We start from the raw sequence: 20,614 nt of genomic DNA, 5'->3' as shown, positions 1-20,614 counted from the left end.
AAAGCAAAAATAGAACTAAAATCTCATTTTCCATTTTGGAACAGAAAAATTACCAAAACAAAACCAAAAAAATCCCACTGAAACTGAAAACATACAAATAGATTCTAATTAATGACCAGTAAGTATATTAAAATGTATGTGACATTTATTAATAATATAGATGACTTAAAGTGTTATTTTTCCACAGAAAACATAGGTTTCCCCATTTAAAACAACATTTTAAAACAGCATAATGTGCTCATCATTTATTGAGTGGCTTGCTTAGTTTAAATTATCTCCTTTCCAGCCAATGGTACATGCCTGTAATCCCAGTGCCTCAGGAGGCTGAGGCAGGACAACCAAAGTTCAAGGCCAACTTTAGCAATTTAGCAAGGTCCTAAGCAACTTAGTAACACCTGTCTCAAAATAAAAAAATAAAAAGGACTGGGAATGTAGCTCAGAGGTAAATTGCCCTCTAGATTAAATCTCTAGTACCCCAAAATAAAATAATCTCCAAAATTGCAATGGGGGTAAGGAGTGAACTCAAAACAAACTTTTTGTTATTAAAGGCACCAGTCTGTTTTCATGTGTGGTAGAAACTGAAGGAGCTACTGCTATATGTCAGTACTGTTTTATATAAGAAGGAAGCGTTCGTGGATTTGTTAGCATAGTGGTCACAGTGGTCAAGTTAGATATAATTGAAATTCTGTTGTGGTGTAAAACCATCTTATCAGCACTTGAGTCAGTTTGAAAATCTGATCTTCAGACCTGAATTACATGAAAGATTTCCTTGTGGTTTTGAATAGTGCTTAAAAAGAACAAAGTTCATTAGGGGTTGAAATCGAACAGAAGTGGTTTGATACAAACTATGTGCTTGTGATTTCTATAAAACCTGATAGTGAATTGTTGGTATTAATAAAAAGATAGCATAACAGCTATACTAAAGCCACATAGCTGTAGAATTACCTGAACAGGATATTAAAATGACATATCAGAATTAGTTCCACCAGAAGTTTTTCTTTATATTAGATCACATTTATATTGAATATTAAAGCATCTCAAAGATTAAATTTCTTGGATTTTCCTTAATAATTTTAAAGTGTTTTAAACTATATTTAAATTATTGTTAAGTTAGAAGTAGAGAGAAAAAGAAACCTTTGATTACACAGTATTTATTGATAACATAGCCTTTCAACCTAAATATATGTATATAGGATTTTTTTACCGTAATTTCATCTGAGACAAGATTTTTTTATGATTTTTTTAGTTGTTGATAGACCTTTATTTATTTATACATGGTACTGAGAATTGAACCCAATGTCTCACATATGCCAGGCAAGTGTGCTACCAGTGAGCCACAGCCACAGCCCGAGACAAGATTTTTTTTTTAAATGTTTGTTTGAAATGTAAAATAGGCTTTTGAGAATAGGAAATAGGAACACATTTTCCAGATAAAAATAAGTCAGGGTTAATACGATGTCATCCTTCTCATAATAAAATTGTACTTAAAAGCAATAGTTGTCTCTTACTGTATAGATTGTGAGTAGTAGAATACACTAAAGAAGCTCCTGTAATATCTCCAGTTTATGAGATATAATGCTATTTAGCACCTTCTAAAGGAATTGATTATAATATTATTTTGGTCTGTTAGGATGAATATTAACAGTGCAGATCATTGGTACCAAGCCAGGATTCCAAGACAGTTTTTCTCTGAAGCATTGATCTCAGTGTAAACATGGGCTCTTAACATTTATGGGTGTGTCTCCAATGCCCACATGTGAATTGAAGTGCATGTTTTAACCTTTTGAATCATCTCCACAAATCCTTTTTCTTATTTAAAATTTTCCATCATTTTTTATTTTAACTTATGTGCAAGTTTACAGTTTGGGAAAAATTTTGATACAGGGGAAACTGTGTCTTTTTTCTTATTGTTGTGTTATTATTTTATATAGAAAATAGTGTCATCTCAGCTGAATGTGGTGGTACACACCTGTAATCCCAACCACTCTGGAGGCTGAGGCAGGAGGATCTTGGGTTCAAAGCCAGCCTCGGCAATTTAGTGAGGCCCTAACCAATTTAGTGGGACCCTGTCTCTAAATAAAATAGAAATAGGGGTGGGGATGTGGCTCAGGGGGCAAGTGCCCCTGAGTTCAATCCCCAGTAACCCCCTCCCCCCACCAAAAATAGTGTCATCTCTATCTTGGCTCAAAATTCACTTCATTATCTTACTATAAGTTAAAGCTATCCCTTTTCTTTGATAGTATGGCACAGAATTCACAGGAAGCATAATGTATGTAGTACTGGATTTATGTTAGAAAGGTATGGACAACTTTCTTTATTAGAGTGTTTTACCATATCTTAATGAAACACTTTTCTAGAAAAGACTTAATTTCTTGGACTTTAATGTATGTATTTTGGGGTACTTTGCTTGTTGTTTTACTGATAGGACTATATATGTATGTGTGTGTGTGTGTGTGTGTGTGTGTGTGTGTGTGTGTTGTGTGTATATGTATGTATGTATATATATATAATCATCAGTATGATTAAAATAAGCAATTTAAACTTTTAAACTGCTATAACACTAAAACATTGTAATTAAAAGGCAGTCCAATCCCATTGCCTGACCTATAGGGACCTGCATAATCTGGAACCTACTTGTGTCCCCAGCACTGTTCCACAGGCCCTCTACTCCCTTGTTCCTGCCTCTAATCTCTCTGACCTGGAAGTTACTAGATGTCACCAAGCTGGTTTCTGCCTTTGCCTTTTACCTAATATTCTCCATGCCAGTTCCTGCTTCCACTTGTTTTTGTGTTTTTTAGGTCTCTTAAAGTTGCTTTTCCTGACAAAGTACTTTTATTTTATTTTTTTAAGTTGTAGGTGAACCAAGTGTCTCACATGTGCTAGGCAAGTACTCTGCCACTGAGCCACAACCCTAGCCTGACAAAGTACATTTTAAGTAGCTTCTCTCCTCATTAGCATCCACCCATCTTTATCTCTGTTCCCTGTTTATTTCATGGCACTTTGTAAACACTCCTTGTTGGTCTCCTGGGGACAGGCCTCTGACCTATGTGTTCACCATTTTATCCTTTGTGTCTAACAAGATGCTCAATTTAAATATGTTGAGTTGCAGATAATCAAATTAGCTACAAGTATAATTTAGTTACATTATATGATTAATTTGTGTGATTATATGTTTAGTGTCTCTTCTTAAGAATGGAAGCTGCCAGGAGGTTGCAAATTACATCAGTGTGTTTGAACACATTCCTATCTATTCATTAAAGCATATCTCCTAAACAACTCTGTAACCATTACTTTGCCAGTTTGTTATATAGAGGATACGGGTTCCTTTTCAGGGCTAAGTTCTAGAAAGCCCAAGGAATATACCAGTCTAAAAATCTTTGTTGCTAGACAGATTCTTAAGGCAGCTACTCAGTTTCCTATGCCACCCCCCACCCCTCTAGTGTTCTTTAGTTCTCTTGACTCTATCAGAAGGAAAGTGTCTTTCAGATACTCACCAGGACCAGTGATTACTAATTCCTGCTACTTCCTACCTCTGGGAGAGAGAATGAATCTGCGGTTTAGGGCAGTAGTAGGATGCAGGATCCCAGAACTGGCCACAGGAAAAAGGGACAATTATGGCAGGAACAGAAGTTGGAGTAGGATGACAATAGGAGACACAAAAAACCTCTCTAAAACTTGGAATTTACAATTTCAGTTGCCAGCCTCCATCTTTTTAGAAATATACTATCAGTTTGAGTTTTCATCAGTTTTTTCTGTTCCCTAATTTTGACAGAAAAATCCAAAGCTGTGAAGCATGAATGTAAGTGATGAACATCAACAAGGGATTTGTGAGAAAAGTTGTGATCTGCCTGGCACAGACTGCCCCTCATCATATTAATATTAATACCAGGTTGTTTTTGTGTTGAAAAGTGATTATTCCACCAATTATAGCTGGTTGTGCCAACAACACCACTTAGGACCTACTTTCCAGAAATTTGCAGATGGGGACTTAATTTTAAGTATGAGTAATCCTATTAGTAAGGTGTTCCTTAATTCCAAAATTTTTGGAAAAACTGAAGTTTTAAAGTCATAGTAACATAAATTGGAGGAGCTGCTTATTTTTTTCCTGTGGACAATTTGACCTTTTTTAAAGTAACTGTTAATTTTGGCAAACTAATTTTTCAAAAGGATTTAGTGCTAAGAGAAGAAGAGAAGTTGCTTTGCTAAAATGTGACACATTTTTAACTTGTCTGGTGATATAAGTAAGGGTAATTGAGAATCTGTTGAGGTGGTTTATTGCTATTTAAAAAATTGTAAATATTTTCTAATTTTTCCCCTTTGATCCCAAATCAGAGTAGCAACTAAAGTTTATAATATTATTTACAATGTAACATTGAATGTAAAGTAACTTATTTGCTGGCTTAGTTTTTATTCTTGGTTTCCTGTATCTTGATATTGTATACTCTGAAATTCAAGTTCCAACTTGAGCTTGTGAGAGTTTTCTTTTTTTCTTTTTCAAAGTGTATCTTTCTCTTAAAAAGTGGCTTCTTAGCCAAAGAGAGTTGAAACATTTCCATTTGGATACATCACTCTCTCACCAAGAAAGGGAAAGAACTGACTTTTATACATGGTCTTGGAAAAGGTATCAGATTCTATTGAGGTCTTCTAGTGACAGTGAAGAAGTAAGGGATTTTATGTCTTCGGTCATTTTGATTACTCCTTTTCATTTTGAAAGCTCTGAGAATTGTCTGAATCAGGTCAACTCCATTTCACTAGAATTTGTTACTGAACGTGGTGCTTGTTTGTTTCTATCAGGCGTTTAGATGCCAACCATATTACCTCAGTCCCCGAGGACAGTTTTGAAGGACTTGTTCAGTTACGGCATCTGTGGCTAGATGACAACAGCTTGACAGAAGTACCTGTGCGTCCCCTCAGCAACCTGCCCACCCTGCAGGCGCTGACCTTGGCCCTCAACAGAATCTCGAGCATCCCTGACTTTGCCTTTACCAACCTGTCAAGCTTGGTGGTTCTGTAAGTGTTCATTTTTTTTTTCTTTTGTAGTTGTAAATGGACATAATGCTTTTATTTTATTTGTTTATTTTCATGTGATGCTAAGAATTGAACCCAGTGCCTCACACATGCTGGGCAAATGCTCTGCCACTGAGCTGTAGCCCCAGCCCTATTTCATTCCTTTTAATACCATATGTTTTGTTAATTTCAAAACAAGTTCCTTGTGAAAAGTTATTATGAAAGTACTCACGGATTCTGCTTCTGAATAGTCAGTGTTTGGACCAGCTGTTGTTTTGTTAAAAGGTGATGACTTTCTGAAATATAAAATAGGAGAATTCAGAGTATTAATATCTGGTAATGGCTATTGAATATTCCTGATAGAAATGGTCCTTTGTAATCATGAGAGAAAAAATTAGGTCACTTAGCAAACACTCATATAGCTTTTGTTTGTGCTCCCCAAAGTGAATTTATTCATTCTTCTTGAAAGAAGTGAAATCATTATGTGATGTTCACAGAAATAAGTTCCAAGGTTATTTATTTCATATTTCCCAGCTTTTATATTCATAGAGTATGTGATTTTCTGTGTTTCTAATCTTTGAATACTCAGATATAATAAAGTGGCATTTAAAAAAAATCTGTTTACAGACCTCACTGATATAAACTTATATGCTTCTTCCATATCATCAAAATTTGCTTCCTGCAAATTGAGCTAATCAAGACTGTTATTTTGATGTTAATATTAAATAATATTTACTATGTGTATCATTTTTCCATTAGAGACATTTTCCTTTTCTATTGGTGTTCTGTGTTCAGTTAATACATGCAATGTAGATAAAAAGATACATAACCAATTATGTTTTCCATAGACAACTGTTGAAATATTTAGCTAGATGATTCCTTTAAGTCATCCCAATTTAGACTTATGAAACAGTTATAATAGTTGCTACTGGGAGATGTGAAAGTCATTTTGATGCTTTTTTTTCCCATAGGCATCTTCATAACAATAAAATTAAAAGCTTGAGTCAACACTGTTTTGATGGACTAGATAACCTGGAGACTTTGTAAGTATATTCACATATTGGGGAGTCACACTGTGATATCAACAGTGCAATTTTATGTTTCACTACAGAAAAACAATGCTGTTCTTGAGTCAATCCATTATCAATTTGTTTTAATACATGACTAAATTCTTGCCATCAAGTAACCTGGTTATGAATCTACATTTATGATTAGAAGTATAATTACATGTGTACTTCATGCCTCTATTCCCAAAATATGTATTAAAAGCAGCTCGATATGGAGAGATTTCTCTCTTTCCAAAAATGTTGATTTTGTTAAATTTATTATGGTTTTGGAACTCTGAGGCTTCTAAAATGAATTCTAGATAGTTTTGTTGTTGTTTTTCCCCATAATCTCAGTTGCCTTGCTAGTTGTTTACAGTGGATTTGAATATTGCATCTGCTTTCACATACTACAGTGTAACAAGTTAAGGTTTTGTATTTTGCATACCATACTCTTGTTGTTTTCACTAGCTGTCTAGTGTTCAGGACTGTGGCTGTTTTAGCTGTGCATCATACCACTACTTATCTAACAGACGTTGTGCTGCTATATGTAATTGAGAGTAGAATGTTTATTTTTGTATATATGAGTACATTTATTTCCTATTCACAGATAACATAATATTTGCCATTGTGATGTAGTAAATTGATTCAGGAAATATCTCAATTGGATGGGCGAGTGAAGCCTGATTGAAATGTTTAGGTTTGTAGTGTTTTGTTTAACCAGAATTTCTGGTTAAGTGTCAGTGGCTGAGAAGACTTCAGATCTTATAGGATCCTATTAATCTACCTTATTCTCTAAACATTGAAAAGATAAGACATCAATGGATATTTTAAAGTTCAGCATTCTCAAGAAGATAGATCCAAATTCAAGCCTCCTTTGCTAAGTGTAATTTTTGGTGTGACAGATAAAAGCTTGAAAGGATAATGTGTAGACCATGTGTGCTATTCAAATTATATTAAAATTAAATCTCTTCTTCCCAGTTAGTTTAATTTTTACTTGCTATTTTCCTTCTGTGAAGGAAAACAAAATAGTTCTCCAAGGAACTGGGCTTTGAATTTTATTTTGCTCTCATCCTGCAATCAACCATGTGAGTCATGCCTACCTGCTCTTTATGTTAAGAGAAATTGGAATGTAAACATGCTAAGGAGTAGACCTTTTATTATAGACTACTATGGTTTATCTTGCTACTAATTAATATAACATTTTAAAATAATGTATAACCTGCGTAAGGATAATAATAATGTGAATCAATGTACCCTGGTCCTTCTGGCTATTCCTCTCTTAAGTCCTCGTGTTGACAATGGGGCTGAAATCAGCTCCCAAAAACTAGAATTTCAGGAAGCCCCTCAACTCCAAATGGAAGCCTCACTTCCATACTCCTATCTCTCATCTACAAATGGATACTTTGTAAATTCTATTGTATAGTGAATTTTCTGAAAAGTACCATTTGTATGATTTGCTTTTTAATCCTCCAGTGTTACATGATTCTAAGAATTCTTCTTATAAACATCATAGAAGAAGCATTTGTTTTTTTTCTAGTTAAAATTTTACATTAAGGTGTAGACATAGTTAAGGTTCTGTGGGGTTTCGAATGACAATATGGTTGGTGAAGAAATATTATTAATCGGAGGTTGTGATCTTTTATACACACACACACACACACACATATTTTTAGTTGTTGATAGACCTTTATTTTATTTATTTATATGCAGTGCTGAGAATCAGACCCAGTGCCTTACACATGCCAGGCAAGTGCTATACTGCTGAGCCACAACCCCAGCCCCAGAGGTTGTGATTTTTATTTTTTTTTAACGTAGATTTGTGCCAAACTTTCTTATAAATTGTGACCATTGTTCATTATTTTCATTATTGCTATGTATTTTCTACCTTTTTTTTTTTAGGGACTTGAATTATAATAACTTGGAGGAATTTCCCCAGGCTATTAAAGCACTTCCTAGCCTAAAAGAACTGTGAGTATTGCTTTGTTTATTTTATGTCTTAATATCTCTAGAACTTGCCGTTTAATATTCTAACAATGAGATTTTAGAATGTCTTTGTCTTATTACATATATTCATAACACACATCCAAGCACATGCATACTCATACAGATCAGATTATGTTGGCTGGTATAACTGTTTTGAGCAGATTGCTGTATCAGTTTAGATTCTGTTGCTGAAACAAAACAGTATGATCTCTGCCTTTTCGGAAGCTTGGAGTCTTAGTCTCATTAGGAAGGCAGACAATGGAAGACAGACAGATATCTGTTTCTAGGTAGAAATGAGTGTTGAATGAGTAGGATAAATAAATCATTCTAGAAAAAGACCTCAGTGAGGCTTGGGGTCATTGGAAAAGGCATCACTAAAGCAAAGAAATTTGACCAGACTTGAAATAATGAAAATATTTAAATAAATGAAAGGCATAAAGGAGAATTTTGGATGTTGGGCTTGTCATGAGCAGAAATAGAAATAATGTATATAGATATCATAATAGAGATTGTGTGTCATGAGTTGATAGCTAATAGCCTAACATGCATTGCCTAAAGACATATTGATATTGCAGGCTATAATAAGAAAGATTTTGGGACTAGAATGTCTTATGATTCTCATAGCATGATGTTCTTTAATGATGAAAAAATATAAAAATGTATATGAGGGACCGGATAGATTTTAGGCAAGCAGGGGGTTTAAGAGGAATTAGGTAATAGATGAGGTGGAATTAATTCAGATTTCCCACATTTTTGAAAATGTTTAAGTAGTTGTTATCAGTAGTATTTTATGTAATGCTGAGCAGCAGTAGATACTCAAGTTTTAACTTACTTCACAGGAGATACGGATTTCAAATGTTTTTCTCTTATCTTTTTAGGGGATTTCATAGTAACTCTATTTCTGTTATCCCTGATGGAGCATTTGGTGGTAATCCACTCTTAAGAACTATGTAAGTATTTTTGAAAGTTTCTTTTAGAATAAAATCATGTGAAGCTTTGTCTGTACCTCATCAAACATCTAGATGAAGAATGAAAATTCAGGCTTTTAGATACACGTACATTGTGAACATAGATTTAGTATTAGAATGCTGGTGAACATATGAAAACTTGACTTTTTCTGGGATTTTGTTACAGACACTTGTATGATAATCCTCTGTCTTTTGTGGGGAACTCAGCATTTCACAATCTATCTGATCTGCATTCCTTGTAAGTATTATGCAAGTTTAAAACATACCTGAATATTTGTACAGTTCTTTTAATGAAAAAAATACTTTATTATTGTAGCTTCAAAAAAGAAAATCTTTTGTTTTTTCCCCTCTTGGGCAGAAGTCCAAAGAATGACTTTGAAAATTTATAGTGCTTCTTATTGATGTGAACGCTTGACCAAATTATCGTACTTTCAAGTTACATAAAGAGATGAAAGTAACTTGTTTTTAGTTAGTACTTTAATTTTAAACTCTTTAAAAAGATATAATGAAAATATTGTGATGAAAACTATTTTATTTTGAATTACTTTCTCCCCTCCCGATTTCTCAGAGTCATTCGTGGTGCAAGCAAGGTGCAGTGGTTCCCCAATCTGACTGGAACTGTCCATCTGGAGAGTCTGTAAGTTTGGTTCTTTGAAGAGGGGTTTGTGCCAAGATAATACTGCAAGGTGGCTAGCAGAGTGCCATTGCTTTTTAGTGACCATGATGGGTTTGTGCTCATTCTCCAGATTCCCTTTGTGACTATCATGCACAGAGATGGATGTTTTGGGTTTGGGGTCAGTCAGCTCAGACAGAATTCAGCTCTAGGACATATAGCATGGCCTGTCAGATTCCATTCATCTCAGCACCATTTCACCCCTGACCTGCAATAGTAGCAACAGAAATGAAGAGAAAAGATCAGATGTTAGAACATTACAGAAGAAGAAATAACAGGAACTGGTGATTGCAAATGGGAGCATTTAAAGGAAGGAGAATAAGAGAATAAGCCTACTATGTGGACAGAAGATCTGAAAGTCTCACTGAATATATAAGACAGTTATAAGGTGCCAAAGTAGAAGCAGTGCTTTAGAAATTCATAAATGGGATCAATTGTTGTACACCATCCAAGAAGGTTTCATGGGGGAGGTAAAGTGTTTGAAAATTAATTATGTCAGATTTCTCAGAGCTGGGTCTTTTATTTCGAAAGACAGAATTCAGTAAAACTGGGAGTACCAAGGATATTTTCAGGAATGGCACGCAGATGATCAAACATGGCTAAGAATTACATGTTTATAATGTGATGAAGTATGTTATAGAGAGATTTGGAAAATTGTTTTGGATCGGATTTTTAAATGACAGACCTTGAACACTGAACATTTGTTTATGGCAGAGTTTCCCTGTGAGTGTCTGTGAATGTAAGGTTACAAGGTCATCTAAATCTTGGTCTCAGCCCTTCAGATGAGTGGTGGGGTTGGGGTGGGGCAGCTGAAGTAGCTAGGCTCTCTAACTATGAGTGTCTTACCATGGTTGCCATATGAACATTATGATTTTCACATGTGCCCAGACAAAAAATAAAAATAAAAGAAAGTTGGGTAGCCCTGAGATAAGGAGTTTTAACTTGACCCATAATGCAGTTTGCTGGTATTGAGAAGGTTTGAGCAGGTGGTTTGAGCAGGGCAAGGAGAAAAGACTAGAGATAGAACAGTTCTTTTAATGGGAAAAAAAAAGAATTTATTATTGTAGCTTCAAAAAAGAAAATCTTTTATTTTTTCCCCTCTTGGGCAGAAGTCCAAAAAATGACTCTGAAAATTTATAGTGCTTCTTATTGATGTGAACACTTGACCAAATTATCGTACTTTCAAGTAACACAAAGAGATACACATGTGCAACCGTGAGACTCCAGGTCTTCAGTCACTGGAGTTGCCCCAGGATATATAGTATGGTTTATCAGATTCCTTCATCCCTCTCAGCAATATTTCACCATTGATCTACATAGTAGCAGTAAAAATGGAGAGAAAAGGTCAGATTCTAGAACACTACCAAGAATCAACAGGAACTGTTGATTGCAAAAGGTAGCATAGAAAGGGAGGAAAGTAAGAGACTACTTCAGAATGCTGAGCCAGGTTGACTCAATAGAAACAACATTTGGGGTAGGATATTAAGTTGATTTTAAATGTGTTGGTTATGAGAAGGTGACAAAGCTTACAGGTGATTGAGGCCAGGCTGTGACTGTGAGTTCAAGTTTTTCTCTTGGTCTATCTGGGAAATCAAGCCCATCATCTGGACAATATTAACATCATGTGTCACAAGCTTCTTTTTTTTTTTTTAATTTTTTTGTGAAGATGATGTCAGTATTGAGGGTTAATTCACCTTCCCACCTGCCTAATTTTAAGAGGTAATTAATTAGGCAGTGGAATGCAAAGACTCTATCCATATGTGAATATGTAGGTATTTATTTTGCTTATTATCCTGACTTGGATTATTTCTTAGATGAACAATGTTTTTCCACAGGACCTTGACAGGTACAAAGATAAGCAGCATACCTGATAATTTGTGCCAAGAACAAAAGATGCTTAGGACTTTGTAAGTTATATCCCTCTCCCCACCTTTCTTTTATGTACTTTACAAATGTTTAGGGTTTTTTTGTTTTTTTTTTAAATGAACTCTTTTGTCAAGGTTTTGAGGTATATTTCTTGTTTGTTCCTTTTGTATAAATGAGCAGGCATTTTGGTAATCAGGGAGGTAATGTGCATTTGAATTTGCTTTTGGGATTATGTATATATCATATATCTTGTGGCTTTATTTTGAACAAAGTAAAACCAAGCTAATTTCTCCCTTGATTTTTTTTTTTTTTTATCCCTGCCATATCCTGACTCCTTGTCCTTATTCTAGTTTCCCTATGGGTGTCCTCTCTTCATAGCTTCCTGTTTTTCATCAGTAACCTAAGCAGAGCCTAAAGCTTTCTTAAATTTGAAATGAATTGAATATGCAACTTCCTAAAAAACTTTTAAGCTGACCTTGAAAGTAAAAATAAATAAGTAATGTGAAAGTTTCACCAGGACACATGATTAGTTACCAAGTTGTTAATAAGTATTCAGTGGTAGGAGATAATAACAAGGCAAGTGACGGATTGGATTAAGCAAGTAGTTAAGTGCTGTAATGGAGTCTCAGACTTGCCATGAGCATGAGGGAGAGCTGCAGTGGGATTGAGCATTAGCTATTCTGGCATTTCATTTAATATGATTTTTTAAAAATGTGAGTAAGCATACCATTCCTCTTATAGCTTTTAAATTAAAGAACAACATAGAAATTATTTATGGGCATAAATAACTTAAGAAAAATACAAAATTTTTTTAAAACTTGCAATTTGCCACTTAAAATTTTTATGCTTGTATGTTTTATGTATATATATATATTTTTTTTTCTCCCTCCCTCTCTCCAAGCTTTTGGGATTTTATTTTTACCCATGTTCTTTTAGATTTTGACGATAATGTACCTTGATATAGATTTATTTCTCACTCATAGTCCTGAATACCTGGATGCTCTTTCAATCTAAAATCTCATGCCCTTCAGTTGCCCTTCAGTTCTGGACACTTTTCCTGTTTTGTTTTTCTTTCCCACTTCATTTTCTCCTTCCCTTGCCTATCTATTAATTAGATGCTATAACTTTTAAAATGAATTTTTTAATGTTAACTCTTTATTTTCCATTTCCTTTATTTAATTCTACTTTCTGGATGTTTCTGAGGAGGCTTTCTTTCTCTTATAATAAATCTAAGCTTCTTGAAGAAAAGATCTTTAGCCATTTCAAAGACATACATATATGTACATTGACTGTATATGCATGTATTCTGTGTTATTTGTAGAAAAACAAAATTATGATTTTTTTATTAGTTGCTCAAGACAATACAATGATCTTGACATATCATACATTTGATTCAAATAGGGTATGAATTCTCATTTTTCCACGTGTACAGATTGCAGGATCACATTGGTTATACATCCATGTGTATACATACAGCAATCCTAGTGTCAGTTGTATTCTGCTGCCCTCCCTATCCCCCCTCCTCCCCTATATGTTTTTATATAATATATTTTAACCTGTTTATATTGTCTATATTCTACAGTATATACTTGAACTTATAAATCTTAAGCCTATTGTAACTGAATTTTTCTAGAAACTTATGTCTTAGAGAACAACTGATGATTTTCTTTCTTCTTCTTTTTTTTTTCATTTTTCTTTTGGTACTGGGCATTTAACCCACATATACTCTACCACTGAGCTACATTCCCAGTTCTTTTTTATTTTTTTACTTTTATTTTGAGACTGGGTCTAACTAACTGCTGAGTGTCTCCCTAAGTTGTTAAAACTGGACTTGAACTTGGAATTCTTCTAAGCTACCAAGTTGCTGAGTTACATGGTGTACACCACCATGCCCAGCATAGTTTGCTTTTCTTTCTCAGTCATATTTTTTCTTTCTCCTTCCACATTTTTTATTGGTACATTATAGTTATATATAATTATGGGATTTTGTTGTTAGTCATATCGTTTTTTAGACATCTTAATGCTGCTTTAAGGACTTTTGAAAGAGTATTCTGATAATATTACATTAATTGTTAATTTCTATTGTTTTAAGGGACTTGTCTTACAATAACATAAGAGATCTCCCAAGTTTTAATGGTTGCCATGCCCTGGAAGAAATGTAAGTTGGCCTCTGACTTTTTACTGTGATGTATTCTTAGTTTGTTGAACATTTCCTATTTTAAATAAATGGTTTTAATAAGAAATTAGAAATTTATATAGTGAGGTGTTCCCATATGTAAAATGTCAAATTGTACCAGTTGCTTGCATAGAGCCAGAATTTATCAAGTATTCTATTAAGTGCTCTAGGAGGAGAGTGGTCATACTTAAAAAACAAAACAAACTCAGAAAAACTTATCCTGGCTATTGAGGGCAATTGTACATGAATACTGGTACTGTGTGTGTGTGTGTGTGTGTAAGAGAGAGTGACTGCTCTGGAGGAAGTTGGGTTGAAAGATGAGGGAGAGGAAGGCATTTATTCTCCCCTTCTAATCTTCTTCAACTTCCTGTGCAACTTGTTATGGTCTTGTCTTGGATGTTTCTCACTGTGTCATCTTCCTTCTCTCATACTTGAGTAGGCTTCCTAAGAAATTTAAATAGTGAATCAGTTTATTCAGTATAATTTGGGACAGAATGTCAATTAGTCTAACCTTTTCATTTTACAAATGAGGAAAGAGAAGTTCTCTTAACTTGAAACAAGATTAATATATATTACATATGAATGGTTCTTTAAACTTAGAAAAAGACTAACTAAGGCTTATTATTTTTCAAAATAGAAATTATTTTTTTCTCTCTGTTTTAAAATTTTTTCTTTTTCTGCCTCTTCAGTTCGTTGCAACGTAATCAAATCTACCAAATAAGGGAAGGTACTTTTCAAGGCCTGGTATCCCTAAGGATTCTGTAAGTTTGTCTATGATTATTAAACACAAAATTTTTGTCAAGCTACAAGTTAATATATCATGATTTCCATGTAATGGAATATTCCATTTTAATAGCTATATGTAAAGATATGATTTATATTACATAAATAGTATTTTTCAAACTCTACCACTTGGTACTTTATAAATATCTACTTTCAGTAGTCCTTACTCTAGCAAATTGATGATATTGTACATTAGTGAGTGAAAAAAGTACAGTGTATGTAACCTAAGCAATGTTGCTTATTTGTTTTCAAGTTATATTAGTGAGGTCTATCAATTCGTTAGGATAAGGATAGGCAAATTACAGCCTGTGTGCCAAATCCAGCCTGCCTCCCATTTAAAATTTTTTTTGTTTGTTTTTTTATAGATGGACACAATACCTTTATTTTATTTCAAACCCAGTGCCTCACACGTGCCAGGCAAGAGCTGTATCACTATGCTACAACCCCAGACCCTGCCTCCCATTTTTATACATTAAGTTTCACTGGAACTCATGCAGGCTTTTTGTTGAAGTGTTATCAAAAGCTGCTTTTGTCATGTTGTGGCAGAGTTGAGTAGTAAAAATATTTACTCTCTGGCCCTCCACAGGGCCAGACCCCAGTGTTCACAGACCCCTTTGCCAGGAATTCTTTCATGATAAATAAAGCTCATAAACAGCAGAAGTACTAATTTAAGACAATTATTTGCTTTTGAGTACATATTTGTGCCTGGCACTCTTCTAAGCCTGGTAATATAGAAGTAACTAAGACAAAACTTGTCACTAACAGCCTTTATAGAACTTCAGTGCAGAAAACCATACACTATATTACTTTGTAAAATAGAAAAAAATTTGAAAAATTGAAAGTGAAGAAATTTATATATATTGTCTGTTTTCCCAGTGGATCCCATTTAAGAGATAAGAGACTAGGGGTGTAGCTCAGTGGTAGAGCTCTTGCCTAGTATGCACAAGCCCTGTGTTGCATCCCAGCACTATAGCAAAGAAACAAACAATCGAAAAGGAAAAAAAAAAAAAAGAAAGAAAAACATGAGTTCTGCTGAAATACATTTAATTGGTGGTTGGGTTTTTTCTGGACTTTTCTTTGTTGTGGTCAGTTTTTCTGTGGGCCTGGGCAGGCATGAGAACCAGCTGGCTCCTAACTGCCATCACTTCTAGAGCACTGATAAGATAAAACAATGAAAAACTGTTTTTTTCACGATTTGCAATCAAGTTTTTCTGTTATCCCTGAGATGTGTTATGGAATAAATTTATCCAATCTTTAAATGTCCATTCAGGCCCAATTTAAGTGTGGTTACAGATTGTTTCTTTGCTTTGTTAATTCTGTAATATCAGAATTCTTCAGGGTGTGTTCTTAAAGGTAGAGCTATCTCTGCTATTGATAATGATTTTTATTTCCTGCTTAGGGAAAGAATGATATCTGAAGCCTCCTGGAATGCTTTTGTTTGCTTATTGATTATTTGTCTTCCCTCAGGGCCTTATCACTAACCTTTGAGAAGGCAAATAATAAGGAAGCAGTTTTTATTTTCAGCTTTGTCAAGAGTTGGGCTTTTCCTTCCCTGGTTAATACTGCCAAGGATTATATCATTTCATTTCCAATTTTGAACTGGTCAAAATGATAAAGTGTTGAAAATTCACAACTGATTGGAAATAGGTGCCAGCAAGAATTACAGGTGCAACAGTGTATTCTAAGAACTAGATTGTTGTAACGGAGAGGCAGTCAACATAAACATGACAAATGGTTGAGAATCTTTGTTATCATATCAGCAATATGGTGTTAGTACCTCAGATTCTAAAGTGTGGTCTAAGTCACTAACTGGCATTTGAGTGTTTATTTGAAAAGATTAATGTGTTACTTTTATAATTGCAGAGATCTGAGTAGAAACCAGATCCATGAAATTCACAACAGAGCTTTTGCGAAGCTTGGGCCAATAACTAACCTGTAAGTAGACAAATGATTATATTCAATAATATCATGAAAACAGTAAACAGTGTTATAGAAATTTGTTTTAACATGGTCAAATGTTTTGTTGTTGTTGTTGTTTTCTGTTTAGTGGTTCCCTTTTCATAAATGCTAAGCTGCATTGATGCAGTAACTATTTTTTGGATGAAAAGACACATTCTAGATCTATCATTTTAGCATCCATGAACTTCATTTTAGGAGTCTAATATTTAGGATGTTAATATAGGTACAGATGTTTTTATTTGATTGCATCTTAGGGAGTTAACTTGAACTCTTATTCACATTTTAGAGATGTAAGTTTCAATGAATTAACTTCATTCCCTACGGAAGGCCTGAATGGGCTAAATCAGCTGAAACTTGTGGGCAACTTCCAGCTGAAAGAAGCCTTAGCAGCAAAAGATTTTGTTAATCTCAGGTATGTTTTTGCTTATTTTTCTTTTTCACTGGAGTTATGGTAGGCTCCCAAATTATACATTGTCCTGGTTTTATGCTGTGGTTCCTAGATTTTTCTGGTGTGCTATAATTTAAAAGAGTTTTCTAACTCTGTTCTTGCAAAATTGGTGAAAAATAGAACATGAGCATTGTTTCGTAGTTGTTGAGAACATGACCTAAAGCTCTCATTGCTCTCAAATAGTTAGTATCAGGTAAATGTTCATCAGAACTTTTTTTTTTTTTTTTTTGGTAATATAATGGACTTGTCATGAGCAACAAGATGCCAGAAGCCACTTAAGTGTGAACCTACAGAAAAATTTATACAATCCTTTAATACTTCAAAGACTTATGGGGGTCCTTTATTAAATGTAGTAGAAAAAGGAATGTTATTGTGAGATAAGAGAATAAACACTTTTACCATATTTATATGAACCAGGTAAATTCATTTCATGGTGTAAAGTTACAGATTATCTAGGGTATTCATTTTAAGTGAAACTATCAGTTTCATAGTGAAATTTATGATAAATTTGACTGGTTATGACCTATAAAAGAAGTCATAGCACTGGGGATTGAGCCTAGGGGCCCTTTACCACAGAGTCATAACCTCAGCCTGTTTTTTTTCTTTCTTTCTTTTTTTTTTTTTTTTTCGAGGCAGGATCTTGCTAAGTTGCTGAGACTGAGACTGACTTTGAACTCAGGATCCTGTTGCCTCAGCCTCTGGAGTAGTTTGGATTATAGGCCTGTGCCATTGCACCTGGCAACAGTTTTACTTTAAATTTCAGTATTATTATGAAACTTTAAATATACTTGATTTGCATCCACCTTTCTTAAGAGACACCTCATAGAAATGGAGAAACTTTGTGGTGTATCTTTATGATCATTTTTATGAGCTTTACCAGAGTGTTTAACATAGATAAGTTTCCTAGAGGATAAATGGTCAAGACTAAAGTATATGATACTTAAGACTTTTCTGACCCGTAGGTTGGGGTTTTCAAAGATTAAAATGCTTTTTACAAAACAAAATTATTCTATGAAGTTGCTACTAAGAATGTATTTTACAATTTTTTCTCCAGGTCTTTATCAGTACCATATGCTTATCAGTGCTGTGCATTTTGGGGCTGTGACTCTTATGCAAATTTAAACATAGAAGATAACAGCCTTCAAGACCATAGTGTGACAAAGGAGAAAGGCAAGTACATGAACCTTTAGAAACAGAACACTCCCTAAGGCATTAATCAAAATGTATGTGTTGTAATCAGTTTGGGAAGGATCAATATGAAGTCTGTGAGAAAAACAGCCTTTCCTGTGTTACTGGCATATTTAATATGTTATCAAGCCACATTTGTATACACTGAACTTTAACATCATGCAGGGGAGAGAAAATTGCGGGAACATCTGGTTCTTTTGAACTGCCCATTTTTATTCAACATACTTTGTTGTATATTCAGGTACCACTGATGCAGCAAATGTCACCAGCAGTGCTGAAAATGAAGAGCACAGTCAAATAATTATCCATTGTACACCCTCAACAGGTAATGCTCAATCCATTTGGCTGTAATTTTTTACTTTAAGTAAACATTGGGCAAATATATCTAATCTTCCTGGCGATGGATGTTATTTCTATTTTACAAGGGTGGGACTAGATGATCCTGTAAGGCCTTCTGATTCATAGTGTGTTCAGTGTACCAGCATCTCTTGCAGAATCTCAGGCTCATACCACTGAATCAGAATCTGCATATTAACAAGCTCTTCCAGGTGAGGGTCATGTACATCAAGTTGGAGAAGGAATTTCTTGATGGCCCTTTAGGTCTAGAACTAGTTCTGAAATAAGTCACTGGTCCATAAAGGTTTTTTTTTTTGTTTTTATATTATTCTTTATTTATTGTGGTGCCAGAGATTGAACCCAGGGGCCTCCAGAATGCAAAGCTTGTGCTTTATTACTGAGCTTTGTCCCCAGCCTTATTATTATTATTATTATTATTATTTATTTTATTTCATTTTATTTTTTGGTACCAGGATTGAATCCAGGGTTGCTTAACCACTGAGCCACGTCACCAACCTGTTTTACTTTTTCATTTTGAGGCAGGGTCTCATTAAGTTGCTTTGGGCCTCACTAAGTTGCTGAAGCTAGTTTTGAACTTGTGATCCTCCTGCCTTAGCCTCCTGTGCCACTGGGATTATAAGCATGCACCTACAATTTATTTTTTTAAATGCAATCTTGTCTACTCTTTCTGATTTACTTCATTGAAGTTGTAGTTTTAGGAAAGTTATTAAATGATGCCAATATTTATTTAATTGTAATGTCATATTCTGCCTTGCCTACCAGAGAACTTGGGATTTATACTTTTACTATAAAGGCAAGATTTTAAATATTTTTTGTTAAATCATCTACCAAATAGATTCCTATTAGTATGATGTCATAGGCTGAACTGGCCATTAATTTTGGGGGCAGGGGGGTGACGGGGTACCAGGGACACTCGGCCACTGAGCCACATCCCCAGCCCTATTTTATATTTTATTTAGAGACAGGGTCTCACTGAGTTGCTTAGCAGCTCAGTGTTGCCGAGGCTGGCTTCGAACTCACGATCCCCCAGTCTCAGAGCCACTGGGATTGCAGGTGTGTGCCACCATGCCTGGGTTGGCCATTAATTTTATAACTTAGAATCATCAGTGCTGTGAATCACTAATGATTGATGCTGAATTGTGAGCTTCTTAAGGGCCTATGTATGTATGCTTTGAATATTTAACCCATTTCCTTGTGTGGAGAACAAACTTAATTTTAACAGATGAGTAAGTGCAACTAGCAAGAATCATTTATGTAATTTATTTTATTGTGCAGATATTAATTTTTGACAGTTAGGAATGCAGTTCACTCTCTTGCCCATGAAGGATTCAAGTGTTGGAGCTTGTACACAGAACTGATGATCCAGTGAGAAGGAAACATTCTTTTTTGGAGGGGGTGGTGGTACTGGGGATTGAACCCAGGGGTGCTTAACCATTGAGCCACAGTCTCAACCCTTTTTTATATATTATTTATAGAGGCAGGGTCCCACTGAGTTGCTTAAGGCCTTGCTAAGTTGCTGAGGCTGGCTTTAAACCCATGATCCTCCTGCCTCAGCCTCCAGAGCCTCTGGGATTATAGGTGTGTGCCACGTCACCTGGCGGGAAACAGCATTCTTTTGCAGTACTGGACACACCTGTAATTGAATCCATTCTGGAGGCTGAGGCAGGAGGACTGCAAGTGCAGGGCCAGTGTCAGCCACTTAATGAGACCCTCGCCAATTTAGAGAGATCCTGTCTCCAAATAAAAAAATGAAAAAGGTTGGGTATATATTTTAGTGGTAGAACACCCCTGGGTTTAGTCCCTGTACTACCCTCCCGGCAAATAAAATGTGAGAAAGAACTTCCATTTTAGCACTTCCTGAGGGTTCGGAGTGAAAAGAAATTTGATTTAAAAAATTTGTGTTCATTGAAAATCAGATAAATGGTGCAGAACTGGAGTTTCACTGTATATGTCAAATTTCATGACAGTTCAGAAAGTTAAAACATATCTTTTAGGCAATTGTAATACATAGTTTTCTTGTTCTTTATAGTCAAACATTTTCACTCCTTAATTATAAATGAAATATTTTTCACTTGTGACATTACTAGCATGTCAAAGTCATATATTAGAACCAGCAATTCAGCTACTAAGTGCATTCTTGCAATCCTATACATATAGGGA

General features: G+C 34.8%; 1 protein-coding gene across 1 annotated transcript in view; it reads left to right on the top strand.

Annotated features, from left to right (window-relative positions):
- The window catches only part of Lgr4 (leucine rich repeat containing G protein-coupled receptor 4), a 70,465-nt gene that overhangs the window by 45,199 nt on the left and 4,652 nt on the right, over positions 1-20,614 (top strand). The window contains exons 8-20 of the mRNA XM_015477726.2: positions 4,795-5,010; positions 5,979-6,050; positions 7,953-8,021; positions 8,915-8,986; positions 9,171-9,242; positions 9,573-9,641; positions 11,513-11,584; positions 13,636-13,701; positions 14,409-14,480; positions 16,366-16,437; positions 16,748-16,873; positions 17,964-18,079; positions 18,339-18,422. Of these exons, the coding sequence (XP_015333212.2) occupies positions 4,795-5,010; positions 5,979-6,050; positions 7,953-8,021; positions 8,915-8,986; positions 9,171-9,242; positions 9,573-9,641; positions 11,513-11,584; positions 13,636-13,701; positions 14,409-14,480; positions 16,366-16,437; positions 16,748-16,873; positions 17,964-18,079; positions 18,339-18,422 (1,178 nt within the window). The remainder of the gene's footprint in view (positions 1-4,794; positions 5,011-5,978; positions 6,051-7,952; positions 8,022-8,914; positions 8,987-9,170; positions 9,243-9,572; positions 9,642-11,512; positions 11,585-13,635; positions 13,702-14,408; positions 14,481-16,365; positions 16,438-16,747; positions 16,874-17,963; positions 18,080-18,338; positions 18,423-20,614) is intronic.

The sequence above is a fragment of the Marmota marmota genome, unplaced genomic scaffold, assembly GCF_001458135.2.
Source record: "Marmota marmota marmota unplaced genomic scaffold, marMar, whole genome shotgun sequence".
Classification (NCBI taxonomy): Eukaryota; Metazoa; Chordata; class Mammalia; order Rodentia; family Sciuridae; genus Marmota; species Marmota marmota.
This window is presented reverse-complemented; position numbering and strand designations above follow the sequence as displayed.